At 35.3% G+C, this 25,000-nt stretch overlaps 1 protein-coding gene across 4 annotated transcripts in view; it reads left to right on the top strand.

Moving 5' to 3' along the window:
• Nucleotides 1-25,000, top strand: part of kcnip4a (potassium voltage-gated channel interacting protein 4a) — a 314,740-nt gene that overhangs the window by 15,160 nt on the left and 274,580 nt on the right. Inside the window, exons 1-2 of one of the 4 annotated variants that reach the window (XM_068222787.2) lie at nt 6,640-6,897; nt 9,529-9,678. The exons of the other annotated variants lie outside the window; for them this stretch is intronic. Of the exons in view, the coding sequence (XP_068078888.1) occupies nt 9,540-9,678 (139 nt within the window). The 5' untranslated portion in view covers nt 6,640-6,897; nt 9,529-9,539. Of the gene's footprint in view, nt 1-6,639; nt 6,898-9,528; nt 9,679-25,000 lie in introns of those variants that run through there. 4 annotated transcript variants of the gene reach the window in all.

Raw genomic sequence — 25,000 nt, 5'->3', positions numbered from 1 at the left:
GATGCCCTTTCAGCTGCAACCCATCTCTGGGTGGGAAACTATGGAGACAGATAAGACTCAAAAGAAATTCACGCAAAAGACACGATGTACACATGCTTAGCCAAATTCACATACGTAAAATATTTATTTATACTTACAAAAAAAATTCACATGCACAAAATAAAAATACATTTTCATAAAATACGTTTCACAAATACAAAACACTATTTGCAAATGTATAAGAGTGTACAAAAAGTTTTCAATGTCAAAGTGAAAGTGTGGGAACTCTTATATCTATGTTTTCTATATTTTTTTGCTGCTCTGAGTGCCAATATATTGTATTCCTCCACTTCGTGCACTCTCGGAAAAATCAAGGATTAATAGCCACGAGCGATTCCCGTCAGCCTCTCGGGATTCTTCCACCAGGTTTTGTTTGCATTGGAGCCAATTTGTGTTTTTTCCCGTCGGGATTGTGAGCGCCGAGCATCTGCCGTCGGAGCGAGGCCAGGCGCGAGAGAGCCCGAGTCACAAATAAACTCTCGGGGCAGAGCGAACAGAAGGCGTTTGTTTATGAACGCCCGGGGCCAAACGGAGAACGGACACGCTTTCATGTGTAGAAGTTCCCTCCAGGCTTGTATATGCCACATATTCACAGTGTTTCTGCTTACTCAGGTGTCATGCCAGAGAGTGCAGCCTTCAGACGGGGGGAGCAGGGGCCGGAGTTACCATTATATTCTTAATGATCAAATTACTTGAGATGAGTTCTGGAAAGGATTGTTGTAAGACGTGCAATACTTTAAAGTGAATTCTCTTTGGGGAGGGGGGACTGCCCTATTTCCTCAAGCATACATTTCGGTCCGCTTTAGGTTTTAATGAATGCTAAGCTGTCCTGAAGGTTATTGTTTAGGATTGGATGTGGTGTCATTACTAGCATTCTCCTTGGGATTGAATGTCATCCATTGCTTACCTCACGTGTGGTCTCATAAAAGTAATTCAACGTAGATTCGTTCAGCCAGTCAGCTGTATTTTAATGACTGCTGGTGAATGTAGCAACACCATCGATCCTTAGACACTGATCATTAACTGTAGAAGTCGTGAAGCCTTCACATTCGCAGGGTCCACAGCTGAAGTTTATATAATTCATAAGTGACTTTTTTGTAAGATCAAAGATACGACAGAATCTAGACAGGCGTGCAAACAGATCCGTCACAGATCAAACACGCTCTCTGATGCAACTCTCTTATCGTCGGAATAAATTAAAGCATCACTAAAGTTTTCTTCCTTTTCTATCAGGATCAGCATACGTGCCCTCAATCCGCAAGATTAGACATTGTGTGCTTAAGTAGCGTACTTGATTATATAAAGGAACTTTTTTATCATCTTTTAAGCTTTCTTTAAAAAGCAGGATATTAATAATCATCATCACAGTCTGTTAAAACAAAAGATCAGCAGTTAAACTTAGTGATCTTTTATATAAACGCGTGCAGATGATTTTAAAAAGCCATTTTGAGGAAAACTAAAAAAAAAAATCTCCCTCTAAAGAAATTTGAAGTAAAAACATTTCTAGCATTTAAATCTTTATTTTTTTGTACAATTTTTGATACAATTGTTTTAAAAAAAGCCCATTGAATATCAACATTTTGCGAGGTATTGAATTTATAAATTCCAGTATCTTGACAACAGTACACCTCAGTTAATCACTCTGTCCAAATAAACGTGTGTAGCTTTGTATCACATTGGACTGAACAACTTGGTCTATAAAATAAATCATATTTTCAGATTTGAAGACATGCAGAAATTTTAATTTTCAAACAACAAACAGAAACTACAAATCAGGAGAGGAGATAGGAGGCTCAAGGGGAATAATATGGCTCATAACAGAATAGTAAATAAGAAATGGGTAATTTATAATTTTTTTTCTTTTTTAGTGTTACAAGTCACAAAGCTTCACAATTTATTGTTATGGACTGTCAACTCAAAAACCCTTTAATTATCATTAAACCATCTCGAATCCTATTATTAAGATTAGAGTAGATCAACTTATGAAAGTGGGTTTTTTGTTTTTTTTTTTGGTTGGGGTGGGGGGTGGGGGGGGGGGGGGGTGGTCTTTGGGGCTAAGCCCCTTATCCCTTTCGACCCTAGCAACGCCCCTGGTGCTGAGGCAAGTTCGGGCTAAACACTGCAGGGACACCGGCCCTCCAGGATCGAGATTGGTGACCCCTGCTCTAAACAAACCTTTCAGTAATCACATGTAGTGTCAGATTGTAGTTTAGGAATAAATCATCACCAATTTGAGTAATGAAGTAGGATTTTATTGGGCCTTGCATGGCAGTAAATCTTCCAGTGTCGGACGTACAGTACTATAAAGCTCATTGACGTTCTGCATAAATATTGATGTACAACAGTGACATCTAGTGGCTGGATTGTGTAGATACATTTCATACTGTGTGTGACATTGTTTAATCCATAAAATTTGAATTACTGAGGAGATCAGGCGCACATTAATGTCCTCAGTCGTAAATAAACTCAAATTATGATTATTATCTAGCACAGACTCAGCAGAGTTCATTTGCTCTCTATATTAAGACAGATTTTCTGACTTAAATGTTTCATTACTGTTTTTTTTTTCAGGCTCTTCTCCCTTTTTTCTTTCCGGTCATTTCACTTTAACAGGAATTAAAAAGGTCATTTGTTTTTTCCAGCCATTTGTCAAGACCAGCCTGGTCTTAGCTGGTCAGGCTGGAAAGTGACCAGCTAAAACCAGCTTGACCAGCCTGGTTTAAGCTGGACAAAGCTGGTTTTGGCTGGTTTTAGCTGGTCATCTCACAGCCTGACCAGCTAAGACCAGCCTGGAAATGGCCAAAACCCCTCTAAAACCAGCCTGGTCGACCAGCTAAAACCAGCCAACCAGCCTAGGCTGGTTTAAACAGTTTTTTTTCCAGTAGGGGACCCTTATATGTCTTATAATAAAAATGGAAAAAAAATTACTCTGGTGAGGTTTGAACATGGGTCAACGGCGTCATAACGCAACATGCTGACCACTGGACCCCATCGGCTCTGTTACGTTGGTGCAGTTGTACTGATATCTGCAAGACTCTCAACCACATTATTACTTTCTATTGATGGCTTAATTTTTTTCTCCCCTTTTTAGATTTCTGATTAAGTTGTCAGATTTAATAATGTAGTAAATCATCTGATTTTCATTGAGCAGGTGTAATATTCATTAATATTAACTATTCAAATTCTTATATTCACTAAGGTGCCGATGTTTGGGGTCGAATGATAGTTACATCATCATTTACCTTCTGGCTGCATTTTGCTCACAGGGCTGCAAGAAAATAAATAAAAAGAGCGGAGCTGCGGCAAAATAATGAGTAAAAAGAGCGAGGCTATGGTCAAATAAATAAAAATAAATAAATAAAAAAAAAGTGTGACTGCTGAGAGTGCAAGCAGCTATGGGACACCGGCCCTCGCAGCCAAAAAACGGACCGGCCCACCAGGAATATTCCAGGTCCTCCCGATTAGCCAATCCAGGCCTGACTGATGCTATTGTTAAAAGATGAAACCATAAAAAAAGTGTCATACTTTTTGTTTAATTTAATTTACATTATACTGAGTGGGGAGGGGTAGGTAGTGCTGTCGCCTCACAGCAAGAAAGTTGCTGGGTCGCTGTTTCGATCCTCGGCTCAGTTGGCGTTTCTGTGTGGAGTTTGCATGTTCTCCCTGCGTTTGTGTGGGTTTTCTCCGGGTGCTCCGGTTTCCCCCACTGTCCAAAGACATGCGGTACAGGCGAATTGGGTAGGTTAAATTGTCCGTAGTATATGAGTTTGTGTGTGGATGTTTTCCAGAGATGGGTTGTGGCTGGAAGGGCATCCGCTGTGTAAAAACTTGCTGGATAAGTTGGCGGTTCATTCCGCTCTGGCAACCCCAGATTAATAAAGGGACTAAGCCGACAAGAAAATGAATCAATGAATGAATGAATATACTAAGGGGCTGTTGAATGCTTGCGTATGATTGACTGATGAGCATTCAGTTTCCTTCAGATGAACACACAGCTAAAATAGTAACAGGCAGATCTGCGTATTTACAAAGGAAAGGATATCTGTAAATGCTGTTTATAGAGCAGTCGATTTTATCAAGTGAAGCTTTATTATGGTACAGCGTTACCTTTTCAACGTGTCAGGTATTCACAGCTATTTAGATTTGAATGTGAAAGTTTTATTTATCTGGAGCATTTCCTATTATTGCATTCATTTCAAATTTACTGAAGGCTCAGTTTGCTCAGTAATACATGTATTTTAAATACACTTATTTCTATATTACATTGATTTCATATATAATAAATGTATTTCAAGAGGAAATGTATTAGTATTGTCTACTAGTTTACTTTGGATTGAGGTATAATCTGACTTGAGTTTAAATCAACATCGCTCAGTGTGTGTGTGTGTGTGTGTTTTTTTTTACTTTTTCAGGAGTTGTTTTAACAGGTCAGCTGGCAGTGTGTTACATGTTATCTCTTGTTACTCAGTAGATTAGTTAAATAATTGATGTGGACATCCCTTCACAGTGACTCACAGTCACCCTCAGGGAAAACAGTGGGACTGTGTGTGTATGTGTATGTGCATGTGTGCGTGTGTGTGTATGTGTATGTGTGTGTGTGTGCATGTGTGCGTGTGTGCACGCAAATTATTATTTGTAATGTGTTGAAGTGAACAGTCATGTAGTAAATAATCAGATTTTTTGTAAAAAAAAAAAAAAATAAGTTCATTCAGTAATTTGCTATTTGGCCTTAAAGGGCACTTAGTTTACCCCTTTTTTTATGATTTATTATAAATATTATGGTTCTTCTGAGTGTGCCAGTTTAGGTTCAGTTCAACACACAGTTCAGATGTTTTTATTATAATGTGTTAAAAAGTGTCATGTTGGGGGCGTGTACACAGCTGGCTATTTTAGGGGCGTGTTGCTTCAGAGTTTCGGCTTCCCGCCCAATGTAACAGAGCGTGGGAGCTCTTTGCTCCGCCCCCTTGTGTTTGCAACAGACACACTGACAGACAGGGAGAGAGAAGCTAAGCTAGGTTGAGCATTCAGCCGTACATGTTTCCCAGTACTGGGTTGCAGCTGGAAGGGCATCCGCTGTGTAAAACGTGCTGGAATAGTTGGCAGTTCATTCCGCTGTGGCGACCTCTGAAATAGAGGCTAAGCTGAAGAAAAAAGGAATGAATGAAAATAATGTTATAGATAAAGCAGACTACAGGGATTAAAATGATGTGCATGTAAACGTGGCCATTATTCTGCAGCATCTCCATCATGGCTGACAGGATCAAGTGTTTAGTGTGTGTGTGTGTGTGTGTGTGTGCTCATTCTCAGCATAGTTGGCCCTGTTGATTTGTGTATATGCAGCACGCTGAGTGATTTTATGGGAGGCTACATCGGGGGTCTAAATGTTGCTAAATATGGCAGCAGAGCAGCGGGGGAATCTGTCTGCAATCCAGCACTTCATTATTAGCTCAATGTGTGTGTGTGTGCGTGCGTGTGTGTGTGTGTAACAGTGAGGACAGAGAAAGACATAGTGTGTTTGTGTGTGTGTGTCTGTGTGTAACAGTGAGGACAGAGAAAGACATTGTGTGTGTGTGTGTGTGTGTGCGCGTGTGTGTATGTTTCTGTGTGTGACAGTGAGGACAGAGAAAGACAAGTGTGTGTATGCATAGTGTGTGTGCGTGTGTGCATGCATGCGTGCGTGTGCGTGTGTATGTTTCTGTGTGTGACTTTGAGGACAGAGAAAGACATACTGCGTGCGTGTGTGTGTGCATAAGAAAGAAAGACAAGTGTGTGTATGCATAGTGTGTGTGCATGTGTGTGTTCCTGTGTGTGACTGAGGACAGAGAAAGGCTGTGTGTGTGTGCCCGCACATACATGTGTGTATGTTCCTTTGTGTGACAGTGAGGGTAGAGAAAGACAAGTGTGTGTATGCATAGTGTGTGTGCGTGTGTACATGTGTGCGTGTGTATATTTCTTTGTGTGACATTTAGGACAGAGAAAGACATACTGCATGCGTGCGTGTGTGTGTGTGTGTGTGTGTGTGTGCGTGCATAAGAAAGAAAGACAAGTGTGTGCATAGTGTGTGTGCGTGCATGTGTGTGTTCCTGTGTGTGACAGTGAGGACAGAGAAAGGCTGTGTGTGTGTGTGTGTGTGTGTGTGTGTGTGTGTGTGTGTGTGTGTGTGTGTGTGTGTGTGTGTGTGTGTGTGTGTGTGTGTGTGTGTGTGTGTGCGTGTGTGTGTGTGTTCCTGTGTGTGACAGTGAGGGTAGAAAAAGACAAGTGTGTGTATGCATAGTGTGTGTGTGTGTGTGTGACAGTAAGGGCAGAGAAAGACAGTGTGTATGTGTGTGAGTGACAAAAAGACATTGTGTGTGTGTGTGTGTGAGTGTGTGCGTGACAGTGAGGGCAGAGTATTACAAACGTGTGTATGCATACTGTGTCTTGAGTGCATGTGAGAGAGAGAGACAGTGAGGGCAGGGAATGATACGTGTGTGTATGTAGGGTACCTTTTGTAGACAGTGTGTGTGTGTGTGTGTGTGTGTGTGTGTGTGTGTGTGTGTGTATCAGAAAAGTCTACTTCTCATGTGTACAGCCCTGTGTCCTGTGAGTAAAGATCCCTTCATTGACATGAATGATGACGCCATGCTCTGATTGGCCGCGCTCTGATTGGCCGCTCTCTGATTGGCCGCTCTAAGATGCAGATGCTGATGGTGTTTGGAGAGGGGGACGAATCAAGACTGGAGCCCACCGGCAGACAGTCTGATCGCTCCTCTTTACACACACACGAAACAAGAGAAAGCGCACAGTGGCGTGAAACCTGAGCATCTCTGTGTTGTTGTGTAGCCGCAGCAGGTTCAGCAGCTCTTCCACAGCCACAAGGTAAGCGAATACTCTTGTTGGAGGAGAGAGTGCAGGACTCTTTTGTGGGTTCAGTAACACGGCTTCACTTAAGACTGAATTAAATATGTACAGATGAAGTCAACATTATGAGCCCTCCTGTGAGTATTCTTTGTTGAATATTTCCCAAATTATGTTTTACAGAGCAAGGAAAATTTCACAGTAATTCCTATAATATTTTTTCCTCTGGAGAAAGCCTTATTTGTTTTATTTCAGCTGTTTTTTAATTTTTTTAAAAACCATTTTAAGGTCAATATTATTTGCCCCCTTAAGCAATATATATTTTTCAATTGTCTACAGAACAAACCATCATTATTCAATGATTTGCTCAATTAATCTAATTAGTTAAGCCTTTAAATATCACTTTAAGCTGCATACTAGTATCTTGAATAATATCTAGTCAAATATTATTTACTGTCATCATGGAAAAGATCAAATAAATCAGTTATTAGAAATGAGTTATTAAAACTATTATGTGTAGAAATTTGCTGAAGAAATCTTTCTGTTAAGCAGAAAAATAATCAGCTAATAATTCAGGGGGGCTAATAATTCTGACTTCAGCTGTAGATGAGTTATATCCTGAAGTAGAACATGTGCTTTATTTTGGCTCTTGTTGTTTTGATGCAATGTGTTTACGTTAGATCCGTTTTTGTGCTCACACCAGTTGCTGCTACGGTATTTAAGCCCTTGTGAAAGAGAATATTGTGAATCTATAATATAACAGGTGCAGACGTAGTGGTAACGTTTGTTATGGTTATATTGGAAACTGTTTAGATTTGTTATTATTAGTGCAGGAAGAGTACTGCTGGGGAAAAATGACAACCATTCTTAACTGAAAGAAAGTAGAATTGGTAACACTTTACAGTAAGGTTGAGTTTGTTAACATTAGTTTACATAAATGATGAATGATTCTGCAATAATTATTAATCTTCCAAAGTTTACTTAAACCTTTTTTTCTAAATTAAAAGCATTTAATGGATGTAAGCATGGCTTTTATAGTGTAAAGATGTAAGCATCAAATTAATGGAATATTGAAATAATAAAGCAGCTGTATAACTGTGTGTATATATACAGAGAGAAGATTTCTTCAACACATTTCTAATCATCTAATCATATCTAATCATAATATTTTTCAAGAAACTTCTTTGCCGTTTGAATGCTTAACTAAGTTAATGAGCTTATCTAGGCAGGTTACGGTTATTAGGCAAGTTATTGTATAATGATGGTTTGTTCTGTAGAATATCGAATAATAATTTTGACCTCAAAACTGCTTTTATTCTGGCTAAAATAAAACAAATAAAATTTTCTCCAGAAGAAAAAAATATTATCAGACATATTGTGAAAATTTCCTTGCTCTGTTAATTATCATTTGGGAAAAAATATGAAAATAATTATTCACCTTGAAGTTTTCAAAAGCTTTATTTCCTTTTTTAATGACTGACTAAAAATTTAATTGTGCACAAAGTATTACTGTATATGCTGTAAAAAATATGACTGATTCCTTTTTATGTAAGTAAAGATGACTTGAAAAGTTCATTTGATTCTCCCGTCTTCTCCCTACATTAAACCAAGGTCCTGGCTCTCTGTGGTCATTAAAAATCCCATGGCACTTCTCGTAAAGATTAGGGGTGTGACCCCGATATCCTGGCCAAATTCCCTTTCTGCCCTTAACCATCATGGCCTCTCAATCATCCTCATCCACTGAATTGGCTCTATCACTGTCTCTCCACTCCTCCAAAAGCTGGTGTGTGGTGAGCGCTCTGGCGCCGTTGTCCCGTGACTGCTGTCGCATCATCCAAGTGGATGCTGCACACTGGTGGCGGTGAGGAGAGTCCCCCTCTCATGATTGTGAAGCTCTTTGAGTGTATGGCCATATAAATGCGCTACATAAACACACATTACATTACAAAAAATTCAATGCAGCAAGATTTACTTTACAGTCTAACACAGTATATTGTAAAAAAAATAATAATATATTTCACATTCGTTATTTTCAAGCAAATGAAATATGCACTGACAGTATTTGTTTATCTCTGGGGAGGAAATTGTTTTCCACAGAATTCAAAAACAAGTGTTTTTCATATTAGCATAGCGGCACGCTGTCATGCGCACAGTACAGGAATATACACTACACACAAAATTTAAACAATAAGAAATTTATTTCCCTATAACCCTTCCCAACAGAGAAAACACCAACAATGCATCAAGAATTCATGATTATCATGCTGTGATGGCTTTGCAAATCAGAAAATGTGATTTTAATGGAAGTCAATGGGGTCAATACAGCCCTGAACATAATGAAAGGGTAGTCAACTTGAACAATACACAAGGGTAAATAATAACCAGTGAATTGCTCATCATTAGAGTGTTGTAGTAATGCATCAACTGTACTCGGACCTTGCTATAAAGTGTCACCAAATAAATATATTATAGTGATATATATATATATATATATATATATATATATATATATATATATATATATATATATATATATATATATATATATATATATATATATTTGATAATATATATATATAAGTATTTCAGTGACAAATAAGTGTCACCACATGCTGTTAAAGATGTTGACAGCAGATTCTGGGTTTGAATTAGTTGTAGTGAGCATGTCGAGCCCGGTCAAGAGGACACAGTGGGATGAAGAGCTGACACAGTTTCGCCAGGATCATGGCCTTTCCAAGAAAGTGCTGCTCAACTGCTGTCTGGTCAGACGGATCATTTCATGGGCTTCACCCAGCAAAAAAGGTAAATCCTCCTTCAGATGAACTGCTTTCGCTGTTGGATGTGAGGATGTGAATTTTGGTGCATATAAAGTAGATAACTGGATTTGGCCAGTTATTTTATTTAGTTTGTACTGCCCTTGGTAAGAATCTGATGGAAATAATGGACTTGACCAGTTGTTTTTGTTATGTTTTGCTGCATTTGAAGAGAATCTGATAGAAATTATGGATTTGACCAGTTAATTTATTACATTTTTACTGCCTTTGGTCAGAATCTGATGGAAATAATAAATTTGACCAGTTAGTTTATATTATTTTCTTCCTTTGCTGAGAATCTGTTGGAAATAATGGATTTGACCGGGTTATTTTATTAAATCTTTACTGCCTTTGGTCAGAATCTGATGGAAATACTGGATTTGACCAATTATTTAATTTATTGTTTACTGCCTTTAATGAGTATCTGATGGAAATGATGAATTTGACCAGTTATTTTGTTGAATTTTTACTGCCTTTGCTGAGAATCTGAAGAAAACAATGGATTTGGCCATTTATTTTATTTAATGTTACCTGCCTTTGGTGAGAATCTGGTGGAAATAATGGTCAGATAATTTAGACCCGTGGTTCTCAAACATTTTTCATCAAGTACCACCTCAGAAAAAAAAGTTGTCTTTGCAAGTCCCCCCATAATGAGCAGTATTGAAATACAGTAGCGTATTAGGTCCAGTAAAGCAGCTAAAGCTCTGTACAGTTCAAAAATGAGGCATATCAGTTCCCAATATTAAGAACATTTCAATTAAAATGTGCTTTTAAAAGTTAAAAACGGTAAGTTACTGTTCTTAAAAAAAAAAAAAAAAAAAAAAAACCTCCAGGTTTATCAGCACCTGTAAATGTTGCCTGGACCTCAAAAATATAGGCTTTATGTCATCATATTCATATTTAAATTATTTTTGATTATTTATTTAAATATATGTAGCATGTACATATGACATATTTGATTCATCCGCGTACCACAAGAAGGAAGCCCACATACCACTAGTGGTACCACAGTTTGACAACCACTGATTTAGACAATGTCAGTTTGTTTTTGCTCAATAAATACAATTTTGGCCATCAATATTTCTCTTTTTTATTTTTATGTGCAAAAGTGAATTTAATGAATTCTGACGCAACTTGGCAACAACTGGTGATCTAATTTCAGAAAGTGACACTTGGAGCTCTATGAGTGTTGCCTGCAAAAACACACATTTTTATGGTCTTCAGATCTGACTTGAAACATTTTGATAAGCTCTGCACACACTCACACTTACTGATTTAGGGCTGGATATAAAAATAGACTTTTAGCATATAACTTTAGCTCACAGTAAATATATTTACTTAATATATTCTGAATAAAAAAAGCTCTATTTTTTAATTACCCTAATGATATATTTCATGATATTCCATGCTAAACAATAAATTCATGCTAAATACATTTTTAATGGTTGGAATTCTGCAATTTAGTCCATGTTTCTTGTCATTCAAATGTGCATTTAAAACCTTAAATTTCAGGGATTTTATTATAATTTGTTAAATTACTTTTTATATTTTTTTATTTCATGGTTTTTATTTTTTGTTAGATGTTTATTTTATTTTATTTTTATTTAAAATTTCATGATATTCCATGCTTAACAATAAAACGTTTATAACTCTGGAATTTTCCCCAAATTTCCTGTCATTAGAAATTTGCATTAATTTAATAAATTTTTTTTATTAAAAATATTTTTAATTAAATTTTATTTTATTAACAAAATATATAATTTTATTTTATTGTAATATTTTTTTATCTTATTTTATAATTTATTTTTATTTTTTTTAATTTTATGATATTCCTTGCTTAACAATAAAACCATTTATCATATAATTCTGCTATTTTTTTCCACATTTCCTATCATTACAAATTTGCTTTTCATTTAATTTAATAAAAAATATTTTATATAATTAAAAATATATATTTTTTTATTTTCATAAAAAAATATCTACATCTATATATGACATTTTTTTATTTTATGTTTCCTTATGCAATACAGTCATACAAGTTAAAATGACATACATGACGGTTGATAAATTACTTTTTTTTTTTTTTTTTTTTTTTAAGTGAACTATTCCTCTTTCACTGCAATAACACCATCATTTTTCAGGTTTCTTGGGAATCTTCAGCACATTCTGTCTTTCTCATATTTAGATCAGTATACTTGACACATACATGTTTAATCTGCTGAAAGAGGGAGCTCGCTGTAGTAATGCTGATGTGATGTTATTGATCACCGTGTTGGATTTATGTTGCATTCAGTGTTTGGAGTGATCAGACTTTATGGTCTCATGTGAAGTGACAGGCATTGTAAATCATTATATTATGGTGAAAGAGATATTGATGAATTTTAGAGGCGCAAATTTATGGTTTCTCATCTGTTAAGTGACACAAGAAGAGAGTGCATGCAGTGTTAGTCTCTGCACTAGTGTTACTAGCCGAGCGACATGACAGAAAAGTGCTCTCATATGGAAAATGAAGTCGCATGCATTGCTTAGGTGTGGGTTTTTGACAGATTTTACCACAGTGTCAAAATCTTGATGGTTCTGTGGTCTCATCTCTCAAATAGGAGCTTTTTTGTATTTGGATTCAAGTCAGGTGATTAGCTGGAGCATTCTGAAGCTTGATTTTCTTTCTCTGAAAGCATTTGAGTTTTCTTGGCTGTGTCTTGAATCATTGTCTTGCTGAAATGTCCACCCTGGTTTACTCTTCATCCTCCTGCTAACGTAGATGTTGGACTGAAGCAGATACTATTCATTTACAATGATAAAGGGCAGAGGGTTGCTGGAACTGCTGAGTAATTTCAGCGGCTGTCTGGGCTTTAACTGCCTTTCCACACCTCTCTTTCTTTATGTGCTCAATACTTTTTCCATGCATCGTTTCATTTTATTAACTATAACCTAATCTGTAAGCTATTTAATATTGTTTTCTTTGGCTATATGGATTTATTTGGTTGTTACTTTATGCATGTTGATCAACTACATTACAACATTGTTTGGCGTTTTTCATTTTGTATTTTTTTTTCTTTGGAGTAGAAATTGAAGCTGATTGGTCAGTTCTCGTCATGTGACTCGAGACGCGCTCACAGCCTTCCATATACTTTCTACTATGTGCACCGGAAAATCGCCTGCCAATATTCTCCATTGGAAATAACAAACTTGCGCATAAAATAAATGGGAGATGTGAAGGGCTCACAGCCATAGTTAAAATCAGCCTTTATGTAAAAAGTCTAATTTCATGGTATTGCATCACAAAATACACCGTTTCTGATAATACTTAATCATAATTGATATAAACGCAATATTACATAGCATTATGCAGTCAGAGACATGAACAACAGAATCGTGAGTTATTTTTGGGTCAAATATGGAATAACACAACATTTGGTTTTAATTTAATTTTATTCATTTTATTTAATTTAAAATATATATTTCATTTTTTATTATGGTATTTGTTATTTTATTCGTTATTTTATTTTATTATTTTATTTAAAAAATATAAAAATTTTTATTTTATTTATTAATAAAATATTTTTTTTTTTTAATTTTATTTTATTTTTATTTTTTTATTTTTTATTTAATTTTATAGTTTTATTTTAATTAATTTAATTAATTTTTATTTATTTTCTATTTATTTCTATTTTAATTTATTTTATTTTTGCATGGTTATTAAACACTAAAAGCACTAAAAACCCAATGTTGTGTTAAATATGGACAAATTTTCATTTAAACTTGAAGCAGTAAACTAACTACATGAAATTGTAAAACAATATACAGTAAATCGTTATAAAAATTTACAAAAAGGACCAAACCATTTTGTTTTGTTACTTATTTCTCTGTGTGTGAGTGTGTGTGTGTGTGTGTGTGTGTGTATATATATATATTTATATAAAATCGTCCTCTTATCCAGTGTGCGTGGGTATTGTGTAGAAGCTCGGAACTTTAAACTAGCGCACAGTTGGCAAACTTATAGTTGCATCAGTTTTGTTCTGTGTAGAAAAACGGTGTTGAGAAGTTTTTACGATTAATAAACCATAACGAATTAAAGTGCAGCTAATAGTGCAACCGGTTAATCGTTGCATCCCTATTTTAAAGTATATAATCAGAAATCTTCTCTTATTTGATCATATTTCTCATTTTATGAAGAACTTAAAAATGTAGAAATATATAATAAATGTTAATAAAATATAAAACACTTTTCAAAAACTATTGATTACAGGTTAAAAATAAATAAATAGTTTCAATTCAATTCAATTCAGCTTTATTTGTATAGCGCTTTTACAATGTAGATTGTGTCAAAGCAGCTTCACATAAATGGTCATAGTAACTGGAACAGTGTGGTTCAGGTTTTATATATATATATTTTTTTATATATAAATAGTGCTAAATCAAATGGACAACATAATGTAAATATTGTTCAAGATCTCACCTCATGATTCTGTTGTTCATGTCTCTGTCTGCATCCCCATAATGCTGTGTAATATTGCATTCATATAATTTATAAATAAGTATTATCAGAAACAATGTATTTTGTGATGCGATAGAGCGAAATATGAAATTAGACTTTTTATATATATCCTCATATTGCACAGCCCTACATGTTACTGTCTTGAATTTTTCTCGTTTCTGATTACAGTCTTCATACAGTAAGAAACTCAAATAGCCAAACATAAACATGCCAAGCGAGTGTTGCTTGCTAAAATGAGAGCATTCTGGCAACGTCTGTGGAAACTGTAATGGAAAGGATCCTAATGAAAGTAAAGCAGATTTACTTTTTCTTATTAATAATATTTGATAAACATAAAAGCTAAAATATGGATGATTACTTGCAGGGTTCTAACCCAACATTGGGTCAAATATGGAATAACACAACATTGGTTTTATTTAATTTAATTTAATTTTATAACATTTTAGAAAAGAAATTATTTAATTTTTAAATTTAATTTTATTAATAATTTTATTTCCTTTTCATTTCATTCATTTTATTATTTTATTTTCCATTTATTTATTTTATTAATTTATTATTTTAAAATTTTATTTTATTAAATTTTATTCATTAATTTTAATTGAATTTAATTTAATATATATATATATATATATATATATATATATATATATATATATATATATATATATATATATCATATTAAATTTATTATTAAAAATGTATCATTAAAATATTTTATTTTATTAATTTATACATTTTATATTTTATTTATTATTTTGTGTATTATTTTATTTATTAATTATTTTATTTATTATTTCATTTAATTGTTTTTATTTATTTATTTATTATTTTATTTTATTTTTGCATGGTTATTAAACACTAAAAGCACTAGAAACAAATTTTCATTTCAACTTGAAGCAGTAAAATAACTACATAAAATCATAAAACAATATAAATCGTTATAAAATTAACAAAAAGGACCAAACCATTTTGTTTTGTTGCTTATTGTACTGTATATATATGTGTGTGTGTGTGTGTGTGTGTGTGTGTGTGTGTGTGTGTGTGTGTGTGTGTGTGTGTGTGTGTGTGTGTGTATATGTATGTAAATGTGTGTGTATATATATATATAACATGGTTATGTGCATATGAGTAAAGTGTTTCTCAACCATGTTCCTGGAGGACCACCAGCTCTGCACATTTCCATGTCTCCTTAACCAAACACACCTTATTCAGATTATCAACTCATAAGCAGAGTCAGTAAGACCTGTAATGCCGCGGACACACTAGAGTTTCAGCATGTGAATATCATTTGTACAGGACTGCAGAATTAAACAAGAAGTTAATTAGTCATTAAAAAAGTGAACAATTGGTCCACATTTTAAATATCTATACAGGTTATGATTTGATCTTCTGTTGGTCTTAAGCAATCACGTGATGCGATTTCTCAAGTCAGAGTTTTAATAGAAACTTACCATCCAAGCTTGCCTTAAAGTCTTTGGGGCGAAAAGTGCAGTGTGACCACGGCCTAAGGAGACATCCAAAACATGCAGTGTTGGTGGTCCTTCAGAAACATGGTTGAGAAAAACTGCTGTAGTAGATGCCCCTAGCATGCGTGTGTATTAGTTATTATGAGAGCGGCGCGCGCTGTAATCACAATGGCTCAGTCACAGCTGGGCTCTTCAGAGTGTCAGGTGCTGCTGTCATCGAATGGACAAACTCAATGAGTTCAACACTGCAACATCGTAATCTGCTCTGACTATTTAATTACATTCAAAAGCATCACCTTCAAGACGGATTAAATGTGAAATGCATTAGTGAAAGTACTATATGGCTTCAGACAAACACAAACACAATCCAAGGACATCAAAACAAACAAATAATATACAGCAATGTGTAGTTTACCGTGTTGGACTGATAACCAGCTGTAGAATGAGCAGGAGCATTTAATAGGTGCCAGTGTTGAGATCTCACTCATACAAACAAATTAATACTAACTCTCGCAGGTTAAATCAATCACGAAAGATCATTTGATAAAATAAATCAGCTATTAGAAATGAGTTATTAAAACTATTATGTTTAGAAATGTGTTGAAAAAAAAATCTGCTCTTCGTTAAACAGGAAACGGAGAAAAAATAAACAGGGCTCATAATTCAGGGGGGATAATAATTCTGACTTCAGCTGTTATGTTTTGACCACAGGATGGAGCAATTTCCATAGGTTTCCTGATCACTCAGTCAAATAACTATAGTGTATAGACAAGAGAAGAGCCACATAAAATTGAAAAAGGAAGGCGGATTCACCTCGTGTTTCCTAATTCACTTTGAGAATATCTATAATAGGGATTGAGGCCTGTTGTTAGTCAACATTACTTTCTGGATAGTCATACATTTTGTTCTACCACTTAGATCACAGGTGTCAAACTCAGTTCCAAAAGGGCCGCAGCTCTGCACAGTTTAGTTCCAACCCTAACTAAACACACCTGATCAAACTAATTGAGTCCTTCAGGCTTGTTTGAAACCTACAGGTAAGTGTGTTGGAGCAGGGTTGGAACTAAACTGTGCAGGGCTTCGGCCCTCCAGGAATTGAGTTTGACACCCCTGACTTAGATTATGCAATCATACCTCAGTCAATTAATAATTTTTATAAATTAAAAAAAATGTGAATATTTATTCTTAAAAGCTGCCAGATAAACTTTTTGTGTATTATATATTTCAGATTCATATCGATGATAAAATATAATAATAAAATGCTAATGCATTTAGTTGGGGCGGCACAGTTGCGACACAGCAAGAAGGTCACTGATTCGAGCTCCGGCTGAGTCATTTGGCATTTCTGTGTGGAGTTTGCATGTTCTCCTTGTGTTGGCATGGGTTTCCCCCACAGTCCAAACACATGCGCTATGAGTGAATTGGGTAAACAAAATTGGCCGTGGTGTATGTGTGTGAATGTGAGAGTGTATGGGTGTTTCCCAGTACTGGGTTGCAGCTGGAAGGACAACCGCTTTGTAAAACATACCAGAATAGTTGGCGGTTCATTACACTGTGGCTACCCCTGATAGATAAGGGACCAAGTCGAAGGAAATTAATGAATGTATTTAGTTGCAAGTTCATAACAAATGTAAAAAAAAAAAAAATGACTCAACTTAAAAGGCAACTTGCTGCACAGATTTGTTTGAGTTGACTTAACTTTTATCACAAGGACTGCACTTCACTTTAAGTTGAGTCAACTCAAAAAGCCTTGCAATTTTAAGTTGAGTCCACTTTTGTTTTAGTGTAGAAATTTATGAAAAATAAATAGAGACAGAAATAAAACAAACATTTAGTCTAGCATGAAATCTTGCTAATATAGGCAGCAATACGCTTTAACCTTATTTTAAAACCTGCTAAACCTGATATATAATCACTGTAAGTTTTACTGTATTTATAATACATTTTAATGAATACATTTAAATGCAATTAGCATGCATGCAGTGGCATAAAAACATTGCATTCAGTTCACACATAAATATAAGCATTATTTAAACAAACAAAAAATCTGTATGGTTGATTCTAATTGAGTCCTATAAAGCTTTATGATCATTCTTAGTGATTGACTAAGATATCATCCTGCTGTATTTTATGGTTAGAGCTCAAATTCAGTTTCATCAAAAATCTAAAGTCCCTTTTTAGGTGATACTGTATTTTGGAGCCCGTTTTGTCCAGCAGAGGGCAATGACAGATTTCTAATGTGTCCACAGTCTACTCTCACTGATTCTGTCATACTGTATTTTACAGCAGTAGTGTATTTTCAGACGCTGCAGTGCACAAAAGTAGAAAGAAGAACATATTTAATGCATAAATTGGCATAAAGTCAGTCATTCATCATCTAAATCATCTAAAAGGCACAATTACAGTATCTTAATAATATCCACAGCAGTAATATTTCATTATGCAGAGTTCCATACTCAACAAACACATGGGTTGTTTTTAGTTTACACATTTTAAGTTTACTTGTTTACCCTATGAAACATCTGAATAGAACTATATTTACAATAATTAATGCACAAGGGAGTAATTTGTAGCTAGTTTTGCTTTAGGAGTAGATTTCATGTGTCATTTTACAGATTTGTTTACTCCATAAATACATTTCAAGAGTTCACACTTAGCTGATGATTGATAATAAAGCTAGTTTGGCGTGCTGTCCCAGGAGAGAGCCCTGAGCTTACAAGATCCTCGAGCCCTGGGCTCCCTCCCGTTGCAGGGCGAGAGGGGAGTTTGAACTCAGGTAGATCTCGATGACTCCCCCTCCTGCTTATTGTAGCAAAGTGTCAGATATGGATGCTGAGAAGGTGTACTCAGAGCTTGGCTAAAATATTTTGGATTCATTGGTTAGGGTGCTTGTTTTTGAACTGTGATAGGAAACCAGAGGACCTGGGAAAAAGCCATGCGATCACGGGGAGATGAGCAAACTCCGCACAGTAATGTCGCCTGGTTAGGAAGGGAATTAAACCAGGGGCATTCTTGCTGTGAGGCAATAACGCTAATCACTGGCCACTGTACTGTTTGAAAGTAGGGTTGGGTGGGGGGGGGTTTCTTCAAGACGAAGATATTGAAATGAGAAAAGTCTGGTTATTTATAGTGAGTTAAGGATCGTCTGATATTATAATTCACCATTAACTAAAGCTGAAACAGCTGTGAACAATCATAAGCACGTGATCCTCTGGAAATTTGTTTATAAATAAACTTCACTTAAAACCGTTTATTTTAATTCAAGGCCCTTTTTTTGCCAATACTGTACGACCGCATGTCTTTGGACTGTGGGGGAAACCGGAGCACTTGGAGGAAACCCACGCCAGTGCGGGGAGAACATACAAAATATACACAGAAATGCCAACAGGTCCAGCCGGGACTCGAACCAATGACCTTCTTGCTGTGAGGTAGAGATCTGTGTGGGACTAAACTTTTAATCCCGCTCCCTCCCACCAGGTTTTAATCCGAACCCGAACCATTTCCGCTTATATTCAGCATTTGTTGTCCCGTTGTCTGACCCGCACTGTTTTCCACCCACTGCGACCGTTCCCACAAAAGGGGATGGGGGGGGGGGTGTTCACGAACAGAGGAGCAAGACCAAAAACCACCCAGCTACATGATACAGAGTCCAGACAGCCTATAACAAACTGCCTGTATAAACACACACACACATAGACACACAGCATCACGCTCTCACTCATTCAACCCACATACACACACATAGACAAAACCAAGCTAACGACGCACAGCATCACGCTTTCTCTCTCATTCACACACATACACACACATAGACAGGAACAAACAAGCTAATACGTGTGCTCGCTCGCTCTGGAGTCGGGAGCGATATTGTTAGACCGCCCGCTCCCGTTCAAATTACACCAATTACCGACCGCTCCCACGATTTATTCTGTAATTTATTCCCACACTGCAAGAAATCTGGTCGGGTCCCGCGGCTCCCGTGGTATACAGACCTCTACTGTTAGGTGACAGTGCTGATTACTAAGCCATCGTGCCGCCCTTTTAGCATACAACAAAATATATCCCAATTAACAAAATTCAGATTCGCACAAATGTAGACAGCGCCCCCTAGTGGATTTGTCTTCTGAAGCGTGCAATAAAACGTACCCGGAGCAATGTATTTTACTTTTTGTTTTTTCCCTCCAATGAGGCCTGGCTGTTTTCTTCTTCATCATCAACATTACGCACTTAAATAATCTGAACAGGTAAGGATTGATCATATTCACAAAGTATTCCAAAAGTAAATAATATGGCATCGATATTATGAAGTGCGCAACTGAAGCACCTCAGTTTATTACCAATCACTGATTTACTTTATCAAAGTCAATGGAACCTATTGACAGCGGTTGCCAGAGATATCTCCATATTCACAGCGTCATCATTTATTCATCCTGTGCTGCTGAGCTTAATCTGTACACAGAGGCCATTCATCATCCCGAAGAGCTCTAAGAGGCAGACAAGCCACTGAAAATACTGATATTAATCAAGTGCCACCGGGACTGGATCACATCTAAAAACTCGGAGAAGGCACACTGTGCTCCAGGGGAAACGTACAATGCTGGATAACATTGCAATAAGAATACTTCGTGTCAGCATTAATATCGCAATGTGCACATTCGCAATGCTCGCATCGCAACATGCAATGCTAAGTCTGAATTTGGGGCAGCATGGTGGCTTAGTGGTTAGCATTGTCGCCTTACAGTAAAAAGATTGCTGGTTCGAGCCCCGGCTGGGTCAGTTGGCTCTTCTGTGTGGAGTTTGCATGTTCTCCCCTTGTTTACATGGGTTTCCTCTGGATGCTCTGGTTTCCCCCACAGTCCAAACACATGCGCTATAGTTGAATTGGGTAAGTTAAATTGGCCGTAGTGTATGTGGGTGTGAATGGGAGTGTATGGGGGTTTTCCAATACTGGGTTGTAGCTAAAAAGGGCATCCACTGCGTCAAAAAATATGCTGGATAAGTTGTCGGTTCATTCCACTGTGGCAACCCTTGATTAATAAAGGGACTAAGCCGAAAAGAAAATTAATGAATGAATAAAGAAAAATTATTCTCATCCTGTTTAAAAGTTTTCACCCCCCAGTTTTTAATATTTCCGTTTTTTTTTCTTTTTTCTGGAGCATCAGTGAGGGTTTAAACCTTTTTTTATCAATAGTGTTTATTGTAGTCCCTTAATCATCCTTAGCGTGAAAAGATGAATCTCATAATCATACAGAAGATGCTGGAAAGGGTTCAGATATGCAGATGATGCTGGACAACTGAAGAAATGCAGGAGAGCAGCAGTCAATTTAACTGTTCCAAACAAACAAGAGACTCCTAAACAACCATCACAAAGCAGAAGATCATCAGGAAACCACACACAGTATTGAAAACCAAGGGCAAGTAAAAGGTCCCCTTTTGCAGGGGATTATTTTAATAATTTCAGCTACTAAATAAAAAGTAGCATGCATTTGTTTTGATGACAGTGTTGTGTGTTTGCATTAATATAACACTTTCTTTTGAGTTTTTAAAATTGTTGCAAATTTATTAAAAATAAAACCCCTGTAAAATCAGATGTACATCAGTATTCACAATCTTTGCTGTGAATCTCTAAATTGAGATCAGGTACACTCTGTCTTCACTGATCATTCTTGAGATGTTTCAGCAGCTTCATTGGAGTTCACCTGTGGTCAGTTCAGCAGATTGGATTTGAAAAGGCATACACCTGTCTATATAAGGTCCCAGGGTTGACAGTGCATGTCAAAGCACAAACCAAGCATGAGGACAAAGGATTTGTCTGTAGACCTCTGAGACAGGATTGTCTCGAGGCACAAGGCTGGGGAAGGTTACAGAAACATTTCTGCTGCTCTGAAAGTTCCAGTGAGCACAGCGGCCTCCATCATCCGTAAGTGGAGGATGTTTAAAACCACCAGGACTCTTCCTAGAGCTGGCCGGCCATCTAAGCTGAGTGATCAGGGAAGAAGGGCCTTAGTCAGGAAGGTGATCAATAACCTGATGGTCACTCTGTCTGAGCTCCAGTGTTCTTCTGTGGAGAGAGGAGAACCTTACAGAAGGACAACCATCTGTGGAGCAATCCACCAATTATGCCTGTATGGTAGAGTGGCCAGACGGAAGACACTTCCCACCTGGAATTTGCCAAAAGGCATCTGAGGGACCCTCAGACCATCAGAAACAAAACTAGTCTGATGAGACTAAAATTGAACTCTTTGCAGTGAATGCAAGGCAATACGTTTGGAATAAAACAGGCACTGCTCATCACCAGGCTAATACCTTCCCTATAGTAAAGCATGGTGGTGGCGGCATTATGCTGTGGGGATTTTTTTTTTTTTAGCAGCAACTGGAAGACTAGTCAGGATAGAGGGAAAGATGAATGCAGCAATGTACCGAGACATCCTGAATGAAAACCTGCTTAAGAGTGCACTTCACCTCAGACTGGAGTGATGGTTCATCTTCCAGCAGGACAATGACCCAAAGCACACCGCCAAAATATCAATGGAGTGGCTTTACAACAATTCAGTGAATGTCCTTGAGTGGCCCAGCCAGAGCCCAGATCTAAATCCTATTGAACATCTCTGGAGAGATCTGAAAATGGCTGTGCACTGTTGCGTCCCATCCAACCTGATAGAGCTGGAGAGGTACTGCAAAGAGGAATGGGCAAAAATTCCCAAAGACAGGTGTGCCAAGCTTGCAGCATCATATTCAGAAAGACTTGAGGCTTTTATTTCTGCCAAAGGTGCATCAACAAAGTATTGAGCAAAGGCTGTGAATACTGATGTACATGTGATTTTTCAGCTTTTGTTTATTTTTAATAAATTTCCAACAATTTTAAAAACTCTTTGTTCACATTGACATTATGGGGTTTTGTGGAATGTTTAGGAAATAAATTAATTTAATCCATTTTGGAATAAGGCTGTAACATTAAAACATGTGGGAAAACTGAAGCACTATTTAGATTTTCCGGATGCACTGTATGTTGGCTTTCTGAATTTTTATTTTTTTATCTTGACTACATACATTTTGAAAAATATTTAAAGAATTTTGTTATTATCTTTGTTAGTTTTAGATTTTATTTAATTTATATTTATTGTCTCTTAAAACCATGCGCACACATGTCTTTTCTCCGACAGATCCGCTTAAATATGCTGCTGACAACAAATAAGACAGCAAACGATCATTATTTTAACATAATGCAGCTGCCGAAAGCCCAGCAGAGATCAGTAGCGTTACTGTCACCGCAATTAGCGCTGTAGTTTAAACTCAGCCTGGTGAACATTAGCTGCTGTCTGCTGGAGGACTTAGCTAATGAATTTTCCATTAGCTCCAATGGCCTCATATGGTGGCCGTCCGTTTGTTCTCTCTCTGGAGGGGATGAAGTGGAGATGATGGATGGTATTAGCAGTTTTAGCGTGGCTGTTGGCCAAGCATTAGCCCTGAATGGGCTGGCTTGAAATGGGCCTGTTGACACAGTAGCCACTTGATTGACAGGATGCTTTGTCCTCGTCATGTGATCTGTTACACAACATGTCTTCAGAAAACTTGACACTGAGCTTCATCTGTGACCCCATCACACGTACAGTAGAGCTGACTGCTGACATGACCGTTCACCTTGATGTTGACCTTGTAAACATGCTTTTATTTGACATGTAGGAAATGCTTGTGTAAAGTGCATTATATAATCTAATAATATATAAAACACACCATAGGTCAATGTATTATGTGTGTTTTCGAGAGACGTTTCTCATTCTTGGCTGTGCATTTATTGATCATTTTTAACAAAAATATTTATTATTTTAAAATGCTGCTCATTATAATATGCTGATTTGTTTCACTAGAACAATTGTTTGTTATTATCAACTGTTACGGTCAACAGTTTAAAAAATGTACATTTTTTTTGTGACACCCTTTTTATTGAGAAATTAAATTAGTTCACGGTAAACCTGTATTTTTATTCAAACAAGCAGAGTCTTTTTTCCTGAAAAATAAAGGGAATTTTTTTAAACCTATGGAAGTTTGTTATATATTTGTTTTTTATTGTTTTAGTTTAGTATTTTATATAATTTTTAATAATTACTTTTATTTTAGTATTTAGTTTTTTTGTTTAGTTTAGTATTTAGTATTTTTTTTGTTTAATTTTTAGTTTAGTATTTAAAATGATTTTTTGTTTTATTTATTTTAGTTCAGTATTTTATTTGATTTAAATTAAACTTTGTTTAGTTTTTATTTGGTTTTATTTTTAGTGTATTATTTAATATTATTTTTAATTTAATAAAATTTTTGTTTAGCATTTTATTTATTTTTTTAATATAATTTATTTTATTTTATTTTTTATTTTAGTGTTTTGCATTATTTTTATTTAGTTTAATTTAGTTTTTAGTTTTTTTATTTAGTTTTATTTTTAGCTTAGTATTTTTATTTAGCTTAATTTATTTTGTTTTATTATTTTATTTAAATTTAATTAAATAATTGTTTTGTTTTAAGTTTTTATTTTGTTAAGTTTACTTAATTTCTTGTATATTGTTTTTAATTTAATTTAATTTTCGTTTATTTTAGTTTAGTATTTTATTTATTTTTGATAAATCTAATACATTTTTGTTAATTTTTGTGTAATAAATTATTTAATTTAAATTTAAATTTAGTTTTTAATTTAGTTTTATTTTTGTTGTTTAGTATTTTATATTATTGTAATTTAGTTTAATTTAATTTAATTTCAGTATTTTATTTAATTTTAATTAAATAAACTTTTATTTTTTATTTAGTTTTTTAGTTTAGTATTTTAATTATTTTTAATTAATTGAATTTATTTTAGTTTAGTATTTTTTATTATTATTTTTTGTTTAATTTTAGTTTATTTTAGTTTATTTAATTTAATTTAGTTTAGTTTTTTGTTTTTTATTTGGTTTTATTTTTATTTTTGGTTTAGTATTTTATGTTTTTATATTTTATTTAGCTTAATTTAGCTTTTAGTTTTTTATTTATTTTTATTTTTAGTTTAGTATTGTATATTATTTTTATTTAGTTTAATTTAGTTATATCTATACATAAGTTTGGTAGGTGTAAATCTTCAAAACTGAGTGCTGGCTAACAGGTTAACTAAAGTTAGTATATTTATATACTTTATTGTTTTGAACGATTGCATTTAAAACATTTATTCATACATTTTTTTTTAATTTATTCATTTATTTTTTTATTTATTTGTAACATTTTTATTTTAATAAAATTGTTTTACCTCAAACATGGTAATGCATGCCACCATCATACCACCATGAAATAGCAAACAAGACTTTGACCCATGGGTTATTCCTCGGTCAGTT

Source organism: Danio rerio, chromosome 7 (genome assembly GCF_049306965.1).
Source record: "Danio rerio strain Tuebingen ecotype United States chromosome 7, GRCz12tu, whole genome shotgun sequence".
Classification (NCBI taxonomy): Eukaryota; Metazoa; Chordata; class Actinopteri; order Cypriniformes; family Danionidae; genus Danio; species Danio rerio.
Note: the sequence above shows the minus strand (reverse complement) of the source record. Positions and strands in the feature narration are given on the sequence as shown.